General features: G+C 42.7%; 2 protein-coding genes across 3 annotated transcripts in view; both read right to left on the reverse strand.

The window, feature by feature from the left end:
- LOC143354524 (uncharacterized) overlaps positions 1–3969 on the reverse strand; it is a 53359-nt gene extending 49390 nt beyond the window's left edge. The window contains exon 1 of one of the 2 annotated variants that reach the window (XM_076788688.1): positions 3621–3969. The gene's annotated coding sequence lies outside the window, so the exon portion shown is untranslated. The remainder of the gene's footprint in view (positions 1–3620) is intronic. The other variant, XM_076788689.1, reaches the window with a different exon arrangement.
- Positions 3970–7783: 3814 nt separating this feature from the next.
- Positions 7784–17225, reverse strand: LOC143354676 (MFS-type transporter SLC18B1). Its single transcript, XM_076788936.1, has 8 exons — positions 16868–17225; positions 12968–13063; positions 11550–11840; positions 11174–11294; positions 10366–10589; positions 10077–10252; positions 9812–9980; positions 7784–8989 (listed from the first exon to the last, which is right to left on the reverse strand). Exons 1-8 carry the CDS (start codon positions 16976–16978, stop codon positions 8684–8686), a joined length of 1494 nt encoding a protein of 497 aa, XP_076645051.1. The 5' UTR covers positions 16979–17225; the 3' UTR covers positions 7784–8683.
- Between the last annotated feature and the right edge of the window lie 785 nt (positions 17226–18010).

Raw genomic sequence — 18010 nt, forward strand, 5'->3', positions numbered from 1 at the left:
TCGAAAGCGCGAAACCAGAACAACCCTTTGAACCACGTAGGAGAAACGGGTTCGTATTACTCCCGCGGATAAATAAACAAACAAAGCGCGAAGCAGGTCATAGCAAAACAGCGCGCGCACTTTCTTGAATGCATTTTCTTGAATGTTTTGAGACGAACGGTGCCCGGGCCGCGCAGCCGAGGAAAACCACGCCGCGGGGTGGTAGTTCGGTGCGCACGCGAGAGTGCAGGGCGAAGCGGTCGCAGGTGCAGTCTCGTGACGTCAGGCCCCATTGTTCGGGGCAGCATCAGCGCGCCGGGGACTCGTGGATCTTGCTCACGACACGACCACTGTATATACCACCAGTTTTACGAGCCTTTCTTCGCAGGAGAATTCTTTTTCGTCGGTTCTCGGCCGTTTCGCCTGTTCCCTGTTGTTACGACCAAACGACGCACAGTGGACGTCACATCCACTTGATCAAAAATCGAAATTTCCACAAGATTTAAAGAAATGAAACATTCTTTTCAAGAATATCGGTATATTTTCCGGGGACGAAATCGAACTTTATTTTTGCCCTACTGTAGGCAAAGGGCCGCGCCACCGCAGAATCCTCTGCAGCTGAATTCTTTACGGTGGCGTCTCCGCAAAAAGCGGGATCCGGAAAAAATTGTCGAAACCAGGCGTTGTTGTTGTTCGTCTTCGGTTTAGCACGTTGAGTGCCACGCCAATGTAACAAGTAATAACAGTCTTGCGAAACCAAAACAACATATTTAATAACACAAGACTGGAAAAGACAAAGTTAAACGTAACAATCATTTTTGTAACATTCTCACGCCTCGAGGATCTCAATTGAATTTGGTTTATTCGATAGCTTGTAGTGAAAATTGTTGTTCAAGCTTAATCAAAATACTCGTGCCTAAAGAAAATTATATAAGAGGTTAACACTGGTTTTGCGGAACCGGTCATTTTGCCGTATTCTAAATTGTTCAATTTACGACTGTTGAGATTGTGAATTTATTTTTTTTGGCCGCGTGTATAGCAATAATTATTAGTAAAATCTGTGGTCGGTCCTTGAGGACGGGCTGGGCCCGGAGGAAAAATCCAACGCCGGTCCCTACGGACCGGCGTGGCACTTAGCTTGTTACCGTTTTCCGGCGAACCAAAGTCGAGGCGTCGTTTTCCCCGAAGTGAAAGAAAGCCACACGTCGAGCCTCGGCCTCTATCAATTTGTCAGCGGTACTTCCCCAGTCCTAACGAATTCGACGAAGCCCTTTTTCCCCGGCAGACACGCGGGTAAATACACCGACGGAATTCGAGGCCCGTCCGGCGCGGATCAAGGCGAGCCGCGGGGGACTTTTATTTACGTTCCGCGGGGGTTTACAATCGGCGCAACAAGAGCGGACTTTTGAGAGTAGAAAAAAAAAAAAGAAAAAGAAAAAGAAAGAGAAAAAAAAAATCGGCGAGCACGGTGTGTCTCCGGGGCTGCTGGACCGGGCCAACGAGGCACGGGTTCGGGTCGGGCCGGGCCGGGCCGCGGCCACATGCATCCTACCAGCCGGTTCGACTGCATTTCATGGCTACCCATACGCAAACACAGCGCGCGCGCGCGCACCCACACACCGTCGCCCTCTCTGTCCGAACGTGCTCGTCACGTACACACTTTCAATCTCATATGCAAAACACATGGAAACGATTCAGCCGGTTGGCGGACCTCGAGCGACCGAGAGACCGTCGAAATTCGGCTCGGATGACGATGCATCATCTCGGACAGGAAACCAGATGGGGTTTCATCGCATAGGCGAAAAAACGAACTATACTCGGGACAACAACGAAAATTCGTGTAAATCCCCGGAAACAATAACAGTATCGAAGTCGGACAGTTAGCGTTTGTCGGATCGAACGGGGCAAGGTAATTCATTTGCAACCGAATGCCATTGTTCCCGTCAAGATCGAGTACCGTGGTTTATCGAATGATTTACCAATCGGCGATTACGCGTTTTATCGCGTTACGCAATGACGTATGAACCTGGACGCGGATTAACTGCGATCACAAGAAGCGATAAGATATCCTCCGTTAATTGGCGGGCAATTGACACTAGGTCAAAATGACGGGTTCTAGTATTTTTCATTTACGATTATTGAGATTGCGAAGATCCATCTACGTGGAATCAGCGCTCAACAAACTTATTTCCTTAGGTATATATTATTTAAAGAATGGCTGAAAACTTGGACAGACACATTCTTCTTATTTTTATAAATTAATGTAAAATACTCACTTTTAATGTAAACCTAGTGTTAATATCGGATACTATCCGAGAGAAGGTGCGCCGGGATAGTTGAGAACCATTTCAATTACCATTTCCTTTATTTTTCCTTTATCCTCAGAAAATTCCGAAACGAAGTCGGAACACGAGTCTGGTAAAGCGTTCGGGGCGGCACTTAAGTAATTAACCACGGGGGCTCGAGTGCGATAATTTGCTTCGGAAGACTCCGCGTTTTCCTCAAATCTAAACTCACGTAGGGCAATCCCTCTGTTCCAGGAGGCCGCAGGATACTTAAAGGATACTTAAGATTCCTCCGTGGATACATCTACCCACATACACTCGAGCGCACCGTCTCGATGCATTAACCTAACAGCTAGATTCGATCTGTACGGAGCCGCACGTAGGAACGTCCGCCTGTTCGTTCGTTCGTTCGTCCTAACCTTCCCTTCTCGGACACGCCTCGAATCACAATTTCAAATGCCCTAACCGATTCCGCCTAACCCGCACGATTCGCCGGATTTCTGAACGACGTTAAAATCCATTCATGCCTCCGTGAACGTCACGCTCTTCCCGGAATCAACGCACACATGCTAATCAACCTTTTTTTTCCCGCTCTATTTCTTAACCCTCGGTAACGATAATGTCTCACTAATTTACCAACGAATAAACTCTTCGCTCGTGTTCCCACAGTTTAAAGGAATACAATAGAACCTCGGTTATCCTAACCTCTGAAGTCATCCCAATTAGCGAGTAGCTGCATCGAAGGAGATCCATATGCAACGCTATTTATTCTACAAATTAATAGCAATTGAATCTAGAATCTGGCATTATAATTCAGTGACTGTTCTGATACAGTCATCTTTCCCTGCTCAGTCTGGACCGAAGATAGTATATATACAGTATATTGAAATATATGTCGTCTCGCATTTTTGGAGCTAATCAATTTCCGTAATGGAGCAGACGAACAGTGTCCGAATCGCGCCGGTAATCCGATAAGCCGAGCTGCTTAACATTTTTATGTCCGACCGGCGATTAAAGCGGGTCTAAAAGCGGAGTTAGCGGGTTTATCACTGCATCGCGCATTCAAATCACCGGGCAGTGCATCGCTCAGGTAGCCCCTTTGTTGCGACCGGTATGCTGCACCAGGAAGTCTGCACGAGATTCGATGCTAGATTTCGGAGCACCACGCCAGGAAGCATTCGCTGAGAGAGCGTTCGAAGTACGGGAAGAGTTCGTAAAACAATTTAATGATCTAAAACGATCGATGATTATCACAACTTCTGGTGAATTATCGCGAGGTTCGTGTAAAATGTAATTAACAAGGTTTCTCGGGTTTCCCGAGCACGGGGAAACTCGAATGAATATTTGAAAACTCACCCTGACCAGCGTTCCTAGATCCCCATGACACTTCTCAACACTAATGACAAAACACAAAACGACGGTTCCTGGAATCCTGAAAGGACGAAGTCTCTGTGATATCCCGATGGGCACGTGGTACACTCGCGCAGAATCGGACGCAATGATTTTTCGGGGACGGAAAACTCGCGACGAGGCGAAAGGGACGCGGGAAAACGCGGACTGACGAGACGTTCAACGACGAGAGCGCGAGCCGAGGCCTTCCCTCACGATGGGAATAGACATTGGGCCCCCGAGCTGGCCGCCAGGATCGTCCGAGGGACCCAACCGGCTCGGCGCATGCGCCGCAACCCCTCCCACCGAGGCCAGTGACGCCTGGTGGGGGAAGGATAACCGACAACCCTCTTACCTCGGACCTGCTTCGGTTCGGGCCGATCCCTGCGCTCGCTATTCACCTGCGGATTTTCCTGCTCAGGTGGCAGCACCTCGCCCGACGATCGGCTCGGCCGGTGTTTATCGCAATGGCGTAATCTCTTCCAAAAACTGGGCCCTGTCGCGCGTCATAGAACAGCTTGTATTTTTCAAAAACTTGTAGCAACCACTGGTCGAAATGAATCTCCAATGTTGATACTAGTTCTCGGTGTGAATAACATGAATATTCTCCAGAGTGACAAAAAGAAAACCACTTTGACAAATTTTTACGGTAATTATTTACTTTACCGATTCCTCGCCGGCTTTGGTGACCTTTACATATGTTGTCAAGGTCATTCTCAACAACTTCTTTCGGCCTTAGTTTCCGAAATATTCACGAAGAACTGCGGGCACGGCGGATTCTGCTCTTTTTAATTTGGCCGAGCACGTGTTTTGGACTGTAATCCCCTCCCCCCAACAAACATAAGCCAGACCTAACCAGGATTCGTTTAAAATGGCGGAGTTGGCCGTAGTGGAGCCAACAATTTTTTGCGAATATTTAAAAAACCGAGGTCGCGCGGCGGTAACATGTATATGGAAAAGTTGCTCGGAACGAAGACCTTGACAACATATTTCAAGATCGTTGATATCGGCAAAGTAAATAATTGCCAATTTTGCTTCACTTTTGCTCTTCTGTTGAAGAAACAAAACACAGTCAAACCTGTTTTAGCATAAAAGAAACCGCACAAAAAAAAGATATTCAGAAACTTCATAAATAGCAATGACAAATAATTTTTTACAATATATTAAAGAAAATTTTTTACGCGAAGGAGAGGGATCACATGAAAAAGAGTCTCACTTGGAATATATGTCAAAGATTTACTTTCCAAATAAATAATTAAATTACACATGGAAACACCTAAAAATAAAATTTAATTTCTCATTTTAAACGTGGATATAATCCAATACTACTCGTCGTAGTCTAAAACGCGCATCTTCTTGTGATGAGAACTTTACAAGGGTTAAATTGCACAAAAAAAAAATAAATAAATAAATCGCACAAAATAAAATTCGCATAGAAAAGGACCGCACAAAACTAGGTTTGACCGTATGATAATTGAATTTTAGCGAAATATTTACTTGTTCAGAAGATGTATTACCATTCCATGAAATATAATTTACCGCTAAGGGGATTAACTACTTGTTTTCTTTTGTATGTAAAACAAGTTAATAGAAAGAGTGGTATTAAACGTAAGCGAGGTTTGGGATAATCCGGAATATGAAAACAAATAATATCTGTTAGTAAAGTTAAATGGAAAACGTGATCGGGGGTCGTAAATAAGCGGACTACGGTGATCTTTCGAACAACCGCGATGATTAGAATGACGGCACACCCGGATAACCGGTAAATCCTTCCCCGTGAACCTGTTCCTTTTCATTCCGTGGACTATTCACCTACGGATATTCTTCTTCGGGTGTCAGCTTCGCCTAATCCTCCGACCCTGGCAGCGCAGTGGCGTAAGAATTATTCCCCTCGATCAATTCTCGACGAACTTGCGCCTCTCATAAACGAATAATATTGAAACTAAAATGTTTCGCGAAATTACAAACGCAACAATATTTGACTCATTGCTTGACATGTCAACTATGACTCTAGATTTTATGCATTCATAACAAAATAAATACAAGTGCAAGGAGTTACGCAAGAAAATTTTTATTTTGCATAATAATCCGCTGTCTAATAATAACTGATGCGTCCTACTTAAATTTCTTCAGATATATGTACAGTGACTGCCACTAATATTCGGACGCTTTTAAAAATCATATATTTTTGTTAATAATGCTCATTGCGACGTCGACCGATTTAGATGAAATATTCAGAATATGTGTAATTGATACAGATATACAGAACGTACTTTTAAAATTTTTAATACAAGTCCGCACAAAAAAGTTGCAAAATACAACTTTTAGTACATTCCTTTTAATTTCGATCAAATGCAATTTTAATGAAACCTTTTTTGTCACGTTATGTAGCGATCCAATTGTTCTAAAGAAATACAAGTAGTATAGTCCAATATTGGCAAAGTTATGCGATTATTAAGAGCGTCCGAATATTAGTGGGAGTAATTGTATATCGTTCGCGTGAAATGATGTAACAATAAAGGCAGCCGAGAAGACATTGCCACGGGATTCGAGACAAAGGAAAGGGGGTGAAAAAAAGTCGTTGATCTGATGCGTATCTTGATTGCGCCCTCGACCGTGCGCGGCCGTTTCCTCGGTTCTCTGCGATACGATGAATCATGGAGGATCCGCGAGACGTTTCACGTCGCGAAGAAAGAAGCATAAACCGAGAGGAAAAGGGGGTTAACCTGCATCCATGGACACTTGGATGCACACCGTTGACCCCCGCGTGCGTTAATAATTCACTCCTCTTCCTTTCGTTCCTACACTTCGCTTTCATGCTCGTTTGTGTTTGAAAAAATAATTACGGTGCCCCCGTACCGTACACTCGCAGCGTTTTATCTACTGGGTCATCGGCCGGAATAATTTTCCTAATTTTACCCTTGCGCGAATTTGTTTTTATGGATATTTTACGCACTCCACTAGGAGACAATTATCTACCATTTAATTGGAAGACGCAATTCTTGTTTTTGGAAATAATTTCGAACGACTCGTTGCTAGGCAGCGGATTTTATTATTAAAAATTCCTAGGTTTGATTGAAAACAGTAAAACCGTTGGGAGAGTTCAAAAATACTGTTACATTATTTTCATAATTTTTGGAAGTCTATTAATAATTTAAATTGTTTAACAGGGGCTGTATCTATCTAGGGGAAAATTTAGCCACGCCCTTGCGGGGAAGGCTGCATGTATTTGTCACAGCTACGGCTGTGCTACGACTTACCACCACTCCGTTAGGTCACTTGTCCGTGGCCATAGTCGCCAGATGAGGGGAGGGAGCACGAATCGAGGGGAAAAAGTTACCCTCTCTCTGTACCCCCTCCAGTACCGAGTTAGTCACGTGACATTGTGACGCGAGAGAGACGGAACGCGTCACGTGACCGGGCCGAGGCGGAGTAGGCGAATAGCGCGGTAGAAGGGGAAATTAGAGTAGGGGAACAAGTCTTGATCTGGCGATGCCCTTGATATGCCCTTGCCCGGAAATAGGCACGTGGAGCAGCACTGCATTACACTTACGATTTTGAATGTGAGGCCCATTTCCTTAACGTTCGACAAAAATACGTTAAACTAAAAGCTGATAATTTATTTCCGTCGTGTAAACTGATTGAAGCAAGCTTTATCGTCAATGCGCGAGACCGGACAATTTTCGCTGCGAGTTGCATAAACATAAAACATGTTCGTCTACGCGCACTCGGGACAATAAGTGTCGGAGAGACGAGCGGCTCAAACAGTCGGATAAATGTGACTCTGAAGTTAAATACGCTCTTAATTCTGTTGTAATCGTTTCATAACAGCATGATCGCTTCACATTAGCCGCGCTAATTCCTCGACTAATTACCAATTGCAGCAACGCCGCGATTGTGGTTTTCAGGTGGCTGCTGCACGAGCCACCGACCTGCTACCGGCAATTATCATCGACTCTTTTCTGGTTGTAGGTAATTAAGCTTGGCGCTGGTCTGATAACAGAAATCAAGCCGGAGCCATCTTCGCCTCGTGTGGCACTTAACAATCAAACTCCGGATCTTTCTACGAAACACAAAATTTTCCAAGTCGATTGCTGGAAACGGGAGCTGCACAAACATTCGTTCCTTCTCTTAATCATTTTATTAATCCACAGGCAATATAATCGTGTTTTTTCAATCGTCTATTTTCGTTTCAGTTGAAAATTGCGAAAAAAGCTTTTCCAATGGGCGTCGCACGGAAACGGCTGGCAAGTGTTTCGCTTTTCGAATTTCTCCACGAAAATTTCACGCTTTATACTCAAAAGTTCGCACGTTCACATGACAGTTTGAAAAGAATTTTGTTCACCGTAAAAAAGAAAAGAACTGAAAGCGAAGGGTTCACCCCAGAAGGGTGTACAGAACAGAGGACACAATGGACGGTAAAAATGGAGAAAACCGTGGAATGTTAACGACTTTGTTGTTAATTCAGTGTCCAGGTCCGGGAGAGATTTGAAATGCTTCAAAGTATTAATACAAAAGGTTCGCCGCGTCGCCGTTCGAATGCACGCAACAGGGTTCGTTTCACTTGGAGCTCGAAACCGGTAGTGTACGAAATGAATCATCGATGCGTGTTCCGTGCGAAAGTGGCAGAAATGCATCGGCTCCTCCGGTGTCTTTGCACATGCACGTGCGGCACCGGGTAAGTGGCGACGTCGTCGTCGTCGGCCGTGGCTATTGTTCCGAAGAATTCGCGCACGTGCGTGGGTGTGTCACGTATGCGCGAACGCCAAGGAATCCAACGCGAACCCGTAGGAAAACCCGTGTTACCTTACCGTGGACCCGGGGAATCGCCTGACGACCGGAGCATGTGTACCACAGCGTGGGGACAGAATGTTGACAGTTACGGTGGAGACATTCGCGACAGTTCCGGAGAGAATACTGTAATACATTCGGAGAAGGAGGAGAGAGGATCGAAATGGATAGGACGAGCTGTTGTCGCGACCCTGCCCGAGATTTACATCGCCGATTGCGTTGACGCGCACCCGCGGCCATCACGTGGTTATCTCCAGGTACCTCTTCGCCTCGACCGAGCCATAACTGTGGGAATAGCGGCCGCTGTACGACGCCCGAGACCACGCGCCCGCCATGTTCGAGTAACTGTTGCACGCGATCAGGGAATTCATGCCGCCGGGCCTGTCGATCGGAACACCCTGGCCCCGTCCTCCGTGCCGCAAGCTGCCGCTTCGAGAATGCTCGCTGTCTGTCAGCGGTATCCTCAAGTCTTCCGTCGCACCGATCTCCGTGTACAGTTTTCGTCTTCGCGTGCAACTGCTCAGGAACACCGCCGCCATCACGCCCTGCGAACCAATCGATGCTTGGCAACGTGCTACCGAGTCAATTCTCGTTACGAGTCGCTCGCCGCCATTCTTTTGACTCTTAGACGAAATCTGAGGTTCCCGCCGAGCGTCGCATTTAAAATGCACAGGGCACGCTGGAAACCTAAGAGTCATATCCGTCTACAAGTCATGAAAAATCTATGACCAACCGCCAGTGACAACAAGACTGAGGAAATGTCTTTGCACGGACGTGCGTGTCACAACATTGTCGGCTGTATTACAAAAGTTCTTTATTTTTCGCTATATTTTTATGAACATTTTACCAACAGATTCGTGGCATTTTTCTGATTAATACCAAACGCGATATAATTCGGGTCACATTTACACTAATTTTCCGGTAATGTATTTGTCATGGGATGTAACTTTCATCGTTCATTGCACAAGTAAATACCATCGGAATTGTATTGTGCTTAGTTTCATTTTAATCAGAAAAATGCCACAAATATGTCGGTACAAGTTTCATAAAAAAATAATGAAAAGTAAAGAAGTTTTCTAATTGGATTAGTAGTGGTCTTCTGGTCTCGAGCTTCGGCCACTCACCGCGATGGTGGGAGTTGTTCCACTGACTCCAAATTGTAAGGTTGGCACTGACTCGTAATCAGAATTTACTGTACTGCGAACCATTTCGCGAAAACGCAAAAGTAGGACTTGTGAGGAACTCCCCGCTCTAGATTTATCTTTCACCCAACGCTTCTGACCACGGAAAAGCCCCATAGTGACGTCACGGTTGCTTATGAAACCTACCTTACCGGCAACATATTTTCTTATTAAAGGATATCTTACCACTAGCAGGTGAAGCATTACTATGAACATGCTGGCGTTCCTGAAACCTATATTGTCCATGAGGATTCCTGCTACGCTGGGTCCAATGAAGGCACCAAGGGCGAAGGTGCTTGTCCACAGGCCGCTAATGAGACCATACGTCTCGAGGTTGTTCGGGAACCCATAATCTCTGAACATTATTGAACAGTGTATTGTTAGATCGATTTTCTTCACTGATAATTCTCATTTAAAATATAATATATTCCATCGAATTCTTAACACTTACATGGACGTTCTCATGGCATCCGTGAAACTGGCAACCAGCTGCGCAGCCATGCCCAAACCGTGAATGACGAGACCGGTGAGGGTCAACCAGATTATGGTTGGGCTCGGTATAAAGGGCGCCGGTCCTACCAAACAGAATCCTACGCACACCAGAAGACATCCTGCCGCCGTAGCCACCTGGAAATTATAGTTATGCTAACGAAGGTCCGAAATATTCACGATCACGACTCGTTTCTTCTTTCTCTTAAAGTGCTTTCACCGACGAATCTTAATGACATTTCGATAATTACTTTTGGATGGGAGTGTTTGTCGCAAAGCCAACCCCATGCCGGAGCTGTGATGGCGTAAGTGCCGCCATTAAGGACGAACATTAGCCCCAAAATAACGGGACTCAATTTGAATTGTCTTAAATGCGGCTCCAGCGTGGCTTGCAAGAATCCTATGCTCATACTGGTCGCGATTATGGACGACGTGGCGACCAATACACCGGGAACCTTGAGAACCTGCGTCACACCTGAAAACAGTATAGTTTCGATACAGGTTGTCCCAAAAATGTTGTGTTTCCTTGAAAAGGGTGATTTTCACAGTCTTTTCATATAACGGGGAACATTTTCTCAAAGGGAAAAGTTATTTCAAATCACCTTAGGAATCACCCCTTTTAAGGAAATACAACATTTTTGGGCCGTCCTGTATAACGTGGCAATATAATGGCAAAAACTAACAGTATAAATAAAACTAATAATATCTTCGTATTTTAATTTGAAAACGCTACGAACTTTCGTTCTAACCCAATAGATCTGCGAATGACGGATATTTTAAATTTTCATTACGGGCCGAAACAAAAATAATTTCAAAAAGTGCTCTGTTTACTTTCTAATTCCTAGCAATCGCAATTTTTTCATAATCGTTTTTGCGCTAGGTAAATCAATGCCCGTAATTGCTAAAAAAACAGAAGTCAAGTCGTTCGGTCCAATTTTGGAAAAGTTATTCCGACGTAAACAACTCGTGATGGGGCCTCTGTGTGTCGTGACGAGATAGCGCGTGATTAAGAGAACGCTTAATTTTGACGACGCTTCATTAGCAATACGAAAAACTCACCTCCCGAGGACTGGGTAGTTTCGCTGCTGTTAGGATGAACCGGTAGAATGAAAATGGTCATTACAGCGGTCGTAAACAAAGCCGAGCCCAGTACGACGAACGGGGTTGTATACCCGCCAACCTATTTTGAAAATTCCCATTGATTAATGCGCGGGACAAGAGGTCGCGCTCAGGTAAAGCCTTTTCAAGACTCGTTTCCGGACGCGACGCTACGACGGTCCCCGGGGCGTTTATGGTCGTTCACGTGAATACCGCTGTGCACGTGATTCATCGTGCGAACAGGACAGCTCGGGGGAAGAAAACAAGGGATCGATATAAACGCCGTTAATACCGGATAGAACGTGACGAATATTTTGACGTGGTATTATTGGTTTACCTGATAGAGAGCGCCGCCAACCGTTGGCCCAACTATGAGGCCCAAACCGAAAAAGGTTTCGAGGCTGGCGAAGGTCGTGGCTACATTGTCTGGGAACTCTTTGGCGATAATGGCGAAACTGGCCGTAAGGAAGGCCGCGTTGCCCATCGCCTCCACGATCCTAATTACGAACGAGAGAACTATGAAGGGATAATGGCCGTTGACCTTGTCCAGCAGACCGAAGAAGATCGCGCAAGTGCCTGTCGTCAGGATGCCGCCGTTGAAGAGCAACTTCGGGCCAATACGGTGCAACTGGATCAAACGAAAATGTAGAACAATGGCAGTTCGCAATATGTAAACAAAATGTATCATTGTTGGCTTTAAGAACATCTTTATCTGCGCCTAGTATTATTAATCGTAATGATATTGTTTATATATTTTATGTACGAACGTGTTTCACTGTCACTGTGAGTAGAACAGTGGCAGGATCAATCGAGGCACAGCAGAAATGATTAAAATGCTCGCGAAATACAACGCTGTGGTCAGTTTCTTTTGCTTATTGTTTAAAATAAAAAAAGGTATAGATAGATACTATAAATGAATAAAACCTTAACTGTGAATGATCATTCTGTAAAGAAACATTTGTATTTAACTTTCTGTTAGGTATAATTAGAAAATATTCTGCATAAAGATCCGCAGTTTAGTTAGGACTAATATTATCTTAATTTTACTGTCTATGGTGTTACTTTTGCGGCTGAAATGATATATTCGTGGCATTTGTACAGCCGTTAGTAGATTAAGAAGATCGTTTGACCATTTTATGAGATTATTTCTCGAGATAACTGTTTTATGTCGGCGCCGTAAGAGACTTTCAGTATTTCGTCAGAATGAAAAACATTACAGATAAAGCGTGGCGCCTGCGAGCAGGCAAACCGCCGACGTCCAAGCAGAGTGGACGAATCGGGTGTACATTCTTCAGGCGTTACGATTTAACAATTGGAACAGATGCTGATTTTTGCAGATTTTATGCATTTAGGATAATATCAAGTACTTGTCGTTTAAGATAGTAAGAAGATTAAAAGAATTTAAGAAGACAAACTTCTGAAATATGAGAATACTCTTAATATTTTACTGTTTTATATTTCATACTCTTCATCAATTTCAATAAAGAAACTGAATCATTTTCCATAGGAGTAATTTCAATAATTGTAAACTAAAAAATCTTTTATATTTCATATACTTTATAAATTTGAAGAAAGAAATTGAACTATTTTCTATAGGAGTAATTTCAATAATTGTAACCTAAAAAATCTTTTATATTTCATATACTTCATAAATCTGAATAAAGAAGTTGAACTATTTTCTATAGGAGTAATTTCAACAATTGTATACTAAAGGTCGTTTGACCGGTACTGGTAATTATTAATAATTTCACCTACATATTGCCCGTACACAGGACTGATAATGAAGACGACCAGCTCGAAGATTCCAAAGACCAAGCCATATTCTGAGGGGGATGCACCCTTTTTCTCAGCCTGCGGACAAGAAATACAAATAATTAGAGTTAGTTAAAGTTTATTACACACCGGCGCCGCAGAATTACAAACGGTAAAAGATTTTTGTAACAATAAGTGGTGAGACTGCAATGACCGATAAAAAATGATGCTCGAGATGTTTCCAAAATGAGACGAGAGATTTTCGACCAAATTGATTTCGATCTCGCTAGAGTTTTCGCAGAAGACTGAAAACCAAATGAATTGCGTTAACATCATGAAAAAAAACTGTCGCGTCTCATTAAATGTCAATCGGCCGATTAAAAACGGCTAGCTGATATTTTTAGACTAAATTTGTTGTAGCACAAATTTCTTTGAGATTAAGAAATCTCTCGAAGCCGCTGACTAATCGGATGTTTTTATTCTGTCTCGGTAGATTACGGTTTATTATAAGTAATTATATGCGGTCTTGTCGGGATTAGGCCAATTATGATACACGCCAATAAGTGTGCGTGAACGTCTCGACACGATATCAATCGTCAGGGCTAAACGCACGTGTACCGCGATCGAGATCATTTTATTATTGGAGAAGTTTTAAAAATATAAAAATCAACACTCTAGTTAAAAAATGAAACAATAAACAACAGGAAATTGATTTCGCCGTTTGAGAATTGATTTGAAACAGTTCCAAGAGTTTTTTAATACCTTCCGTATTATTGAGAAGATGAAACGTGCCACGGAACAATTGTTTACAAACACGGTACAGATTACGGTGGAACAATATTTTTGTAACAATTACAACCGTGTTACATAATTTTAGAGGCGAACGCGTTCGAAACGCAACCGGATGAATCACTGATAGCTTGTCTGGTGAATCATTGAAAAGGTAAATCGGTTAAACAACCGATTTACAATATCTTCGGTGCATCAGGATTAGTCAATGGTTTGCTAATTGCTTGGATACCTAATCTGTAAGGGGGAGAAGGATGAGCGAAAATAAAAGTACACCATTAGCGTCTGACTAATGCTTGCAGTTTGCCTATTTCAACAAGTCATCCTATACAGGGTCTCCCAAAAATTTTCTACTTCCTTGAAAGGATAGTCGCGTTCTGATTGGTCCGTGTTTGTCGTTAATAACTGTTTAACAAAGCTGCGTACAACATTTTCACAAGGGAAAAAGTTACTTCAAATGACCTCGGGAAGCGCATCTTTCAAGGAAGTATTTTTGGGACACCCTGTACATGTATTGACTATTCATACGGATTAGTTTATACGGAAATAATCGACACGAATTGCATCATGCTTTTTAAGAAATGTATCTTGGCGGTTTAATGTAACCACAGTCATCGGAAGTGTCGTTAAAAGTATCTCAAATACCATTTGTTGTTTAATTAGTGACTTTTGAGTTAACTGTCTTTCATAACTTAACTGCTCTTTTATATCCTATTCGCAAAAGTTACATTCTCCAGCAAGAATTTAATAAACAATCGATCTGTCATAACTAGACGGCACATTGTTACGCAAAATAAAAATTTTCTACCAGATTTGCAACCGACTGGGGTGAAATAGAAATTTATTTACTTTCTTAATATGTTTAACAGAAATAATGTAACAGTAGTTTTAAATTCTTCTGTTTTCGCTGTTTCGGATTACACCTACGCATTTTTGTCGTGAATGCATAAAATCCATTGTCTCGTGATAAATCTTGCCGATACTGCTCGATAATTCGAAACAATGTTAATGGAGCATCGTTTTGCGTTTTACGTTGCCGATTACAGCAAACATTTCAATTTGTTCGAATAAACAGTCTACACGTTATCAAACGATTTCTCGAACGAACGTTGACCTTTACACGATTGGTCAGTTAGATAATTGTTCCCTTACGATCGTTCAATTTGCATAATTTTTTACATCATTTTGAAAGTCCATACAAAGAGACATATAAAATAATGTACAGACACTGGACTCGAAAGAATGACTGAGAATGAGTATTTTACATTATTTTATAAAAATAACAAAAATCTATCTTTCATAATATATACTCTGAGAAATAAATATGTTGAACAATTTCTCATGGACGCATCTTTACAATCTCGGTAATTGCCATTTTGACAATAATAACTGCACAGAATAACAACCGAAGTGACTGTCATTGTGACGAAGGTTTCTCGCACTATGGTAATGTCAATATTTTACGAGATAAGCGTCCGCTGTATTTATAAAATCGGTCCAGCTATGGTAGTTAATTAAGATTGCCACATGTGCGTTGAAATAACATGCGACGAAACGATGGAACGATCACTCATAATCAGAAACTCTGTTCTGTTTTGCACAGTAAACAACATTTAACCGTTCGAGAGGCTTCATTAAAATGCATTGTTTAGACGTAATTAGTGGTTAACCCTCCCGGGGTCATTCGTGACCCCTCGCGGTAGGAATAAACTCGAGCGACCGTCAATATGCACAATTTTATCGTTATTATATATGAGATGACGCTTTTTATCTCGATATAAGAAAATCGTCTCCTTCATTCGAAATAGGACGAAAACCGGTCCCGAGCCTTCGTCTTATATCGAAAGAAAATTATAATGAGATATCGGCGTGGGTCAGAAATGACTCCGGCATAGCGCCCGCAGGAGTCCGAAGGTTAAGCAAATTCGACATAATTATAACGTTGGAGCGTCCGATACGATTACGCTGTTTTTGTTTACACACGATTCTCTTCCTTATGAACAAACGAAATTTTCGCAGAAGATTAATCAAGTTTTCAAGACAAAGTTATTAGGTATTATGCCACGGTTGAACATATTTTGTTTACACATGGAACATTTAATAATCCCGGGCGATAATTAAGCCATTTAAAAAACATAAGAAAATAAGGAACATTAAGATTACGGTTTTACGTATGCTCTGAATATATTTTGCTGTGACAGGCCTCGCACCAGACGGGCACATGTACTCGTACTTCTTAATGAACCACGCGGCCCGATAACTTATACTGCACCGTCCATATATTTAACCCCTCGACGATAAGCAATCATTAAATAAGAAATACTTAAATGCCTGTACAACCTTTTTTCCTCTTGTTTTTCTTTTTTCATGACTTTCCATTCACACTTTTTTCACGAGATTTCTAAGTGATTGACAAATAATCTAGCCACTAGTTGCCGACATTACTGGACTAGGAATTTTAGACATTTGTAGCAAAAATGGTTAGGTAGAATTCGAAACAGTGAGAAGACTATAATCTTACGAGAATTTAGAAATCTCGCTGAAATTATTAACCCTTAGCGCTCGAATGGTGACAGTAAGGCGCCACTAAAAATTGCTGTATCATTATTCAAAATATTTTTTACATTAAAATAGCTTCGAGCGCAAAGGGTTAAAAGAGGGAAGAACTTTATCACGGCTAATGTTGCTTAACAATTTCTCGGTTGCTCGTACACGTTGCTACTTATTGTTAGATCTATTGACCTATTATTAGCCCATTAAAACAATTCTACTTCGGGGGAGATAAATATGCAAGGAATAATCTAAGTCGAGCCTACCAGAGATAAATGAGTAAACACTGGCAACTCGGTGACCTTAGTCACAATTTAAAGGTATTGTTGAAGTGCACACAGATTTCAACTTTTCACGGAAAGATAAAGCGAACGGTAACTCGAAGACCAGGGTTCAAACTGATATACCGAATATTTTAGGAGATTGTTTGCTTGAATTTTTATACTGTTAATAATCAATAAGAAATTATTTAACGACTAAATACTGACATTCCCTCGGATATTGTTAACTGTCACTTGTTCAGTTTCAGGGGCTGGAGATGCAAGGGAGAAGGTGCGAACTCACCTCTTGAGGGTAGAAGGGCGCCTGCAGCGAGACGCAAATAGCGTTGGCGAAATCGGCGAGGCTAATAACGATTAGCGTAAGCCATTGCCTCTTGGTGAATTGAGCCATCATTGTCCTGGCAATTAGCTAGAGCACTGATTGCTCCCGTCACTCCGTCGAACAACCCTCCGTGTGCCGTGGTGTCGCGCAACAAAGTCGTCGCGCCGCGTTACATTCAGGACCGACTGGCGTCGCTCGGCTTCTTCTTCGTCTTCTTCGGGTCCTCTTATCACCGCTATCGCGAACAACGTACGCACCAAAGCGACACCGTTCCCCGATCCGCCGTTGTCGAGTGACGAGACTCTTGTTTCGACGCGCGTCTCCGCTCTGTAAGATCTGACATAAGTCAGTTGTCTTAGGCCGAAGGGACGCGGCACCGAAACAGGGGGAGGGACGAACAGGTCGGAGGTCGACAGATACAGTTCTACCACGGTTCTAATTCATTATCGGGCAACGTTGCGCGACTCCAACGTTTCGTTTCTTGTTTCCGTCGAATTTGGCCACGCTCCATTTTTCGACGAACTCGCGCAAATCGGTTCTGACATGAAAAATTTCATTTATAATAGAATCTTAATTTGTAATAGAATCTTCGTAGACGGATCGTTCTTGTCAAGCAACGACATCAATGACACAACAATTTTCAATTCCGAAAATAATCGTTTTTAAATTTTCGTTGCAGCTTCCGCTCTTACCGACCACTGTGACGCTCCGAGAACGCCTAATCACCGATCACAGACTTCAAGGCAAGATCTTTTGGACATTTACAGCAAGAGTGCTAACAACAAATGTATCTGTATGGGATATTGGGAAAAGACAACGTACCTTTGAAATTTGAAATTGTATTTTACAAAGACTATATTTACAAAGCGAATAGTATGCATGCGCAGGACAGCGATTCTCGACATTTTAATTGCAAAAACTCGGGAACCTGTGAGTGCTAGCGTACATGATTGAGAATCACCGGTGTGTGTGTGTGTGTGTTGAGAGAGCATTGTACGATAATTACTAATTACATCTGAATAATGCTGCAGTAATTTTTACATAAATAATCGGATTTAAGGATTCGTGTTTTGTATCTGTGAAGCATACTTGAAGAGAAGCCTT

Source organism: Halictus rubicundus, chromosome 5 (genome assembly GCF_050948215.1).
Source record: "Halictus rubicundus isolate RS-2024b chromosome 5, iyHalRubi1_principal, whole genome shotgun sequence".
Classification (NCBI taxonomy): domain Eukaryota; kingdom Metazoa; phylum Arthropoda; class Insecta; order Hymenoptera; family Halictidae; genus Halictus; species Halictus rubicundus.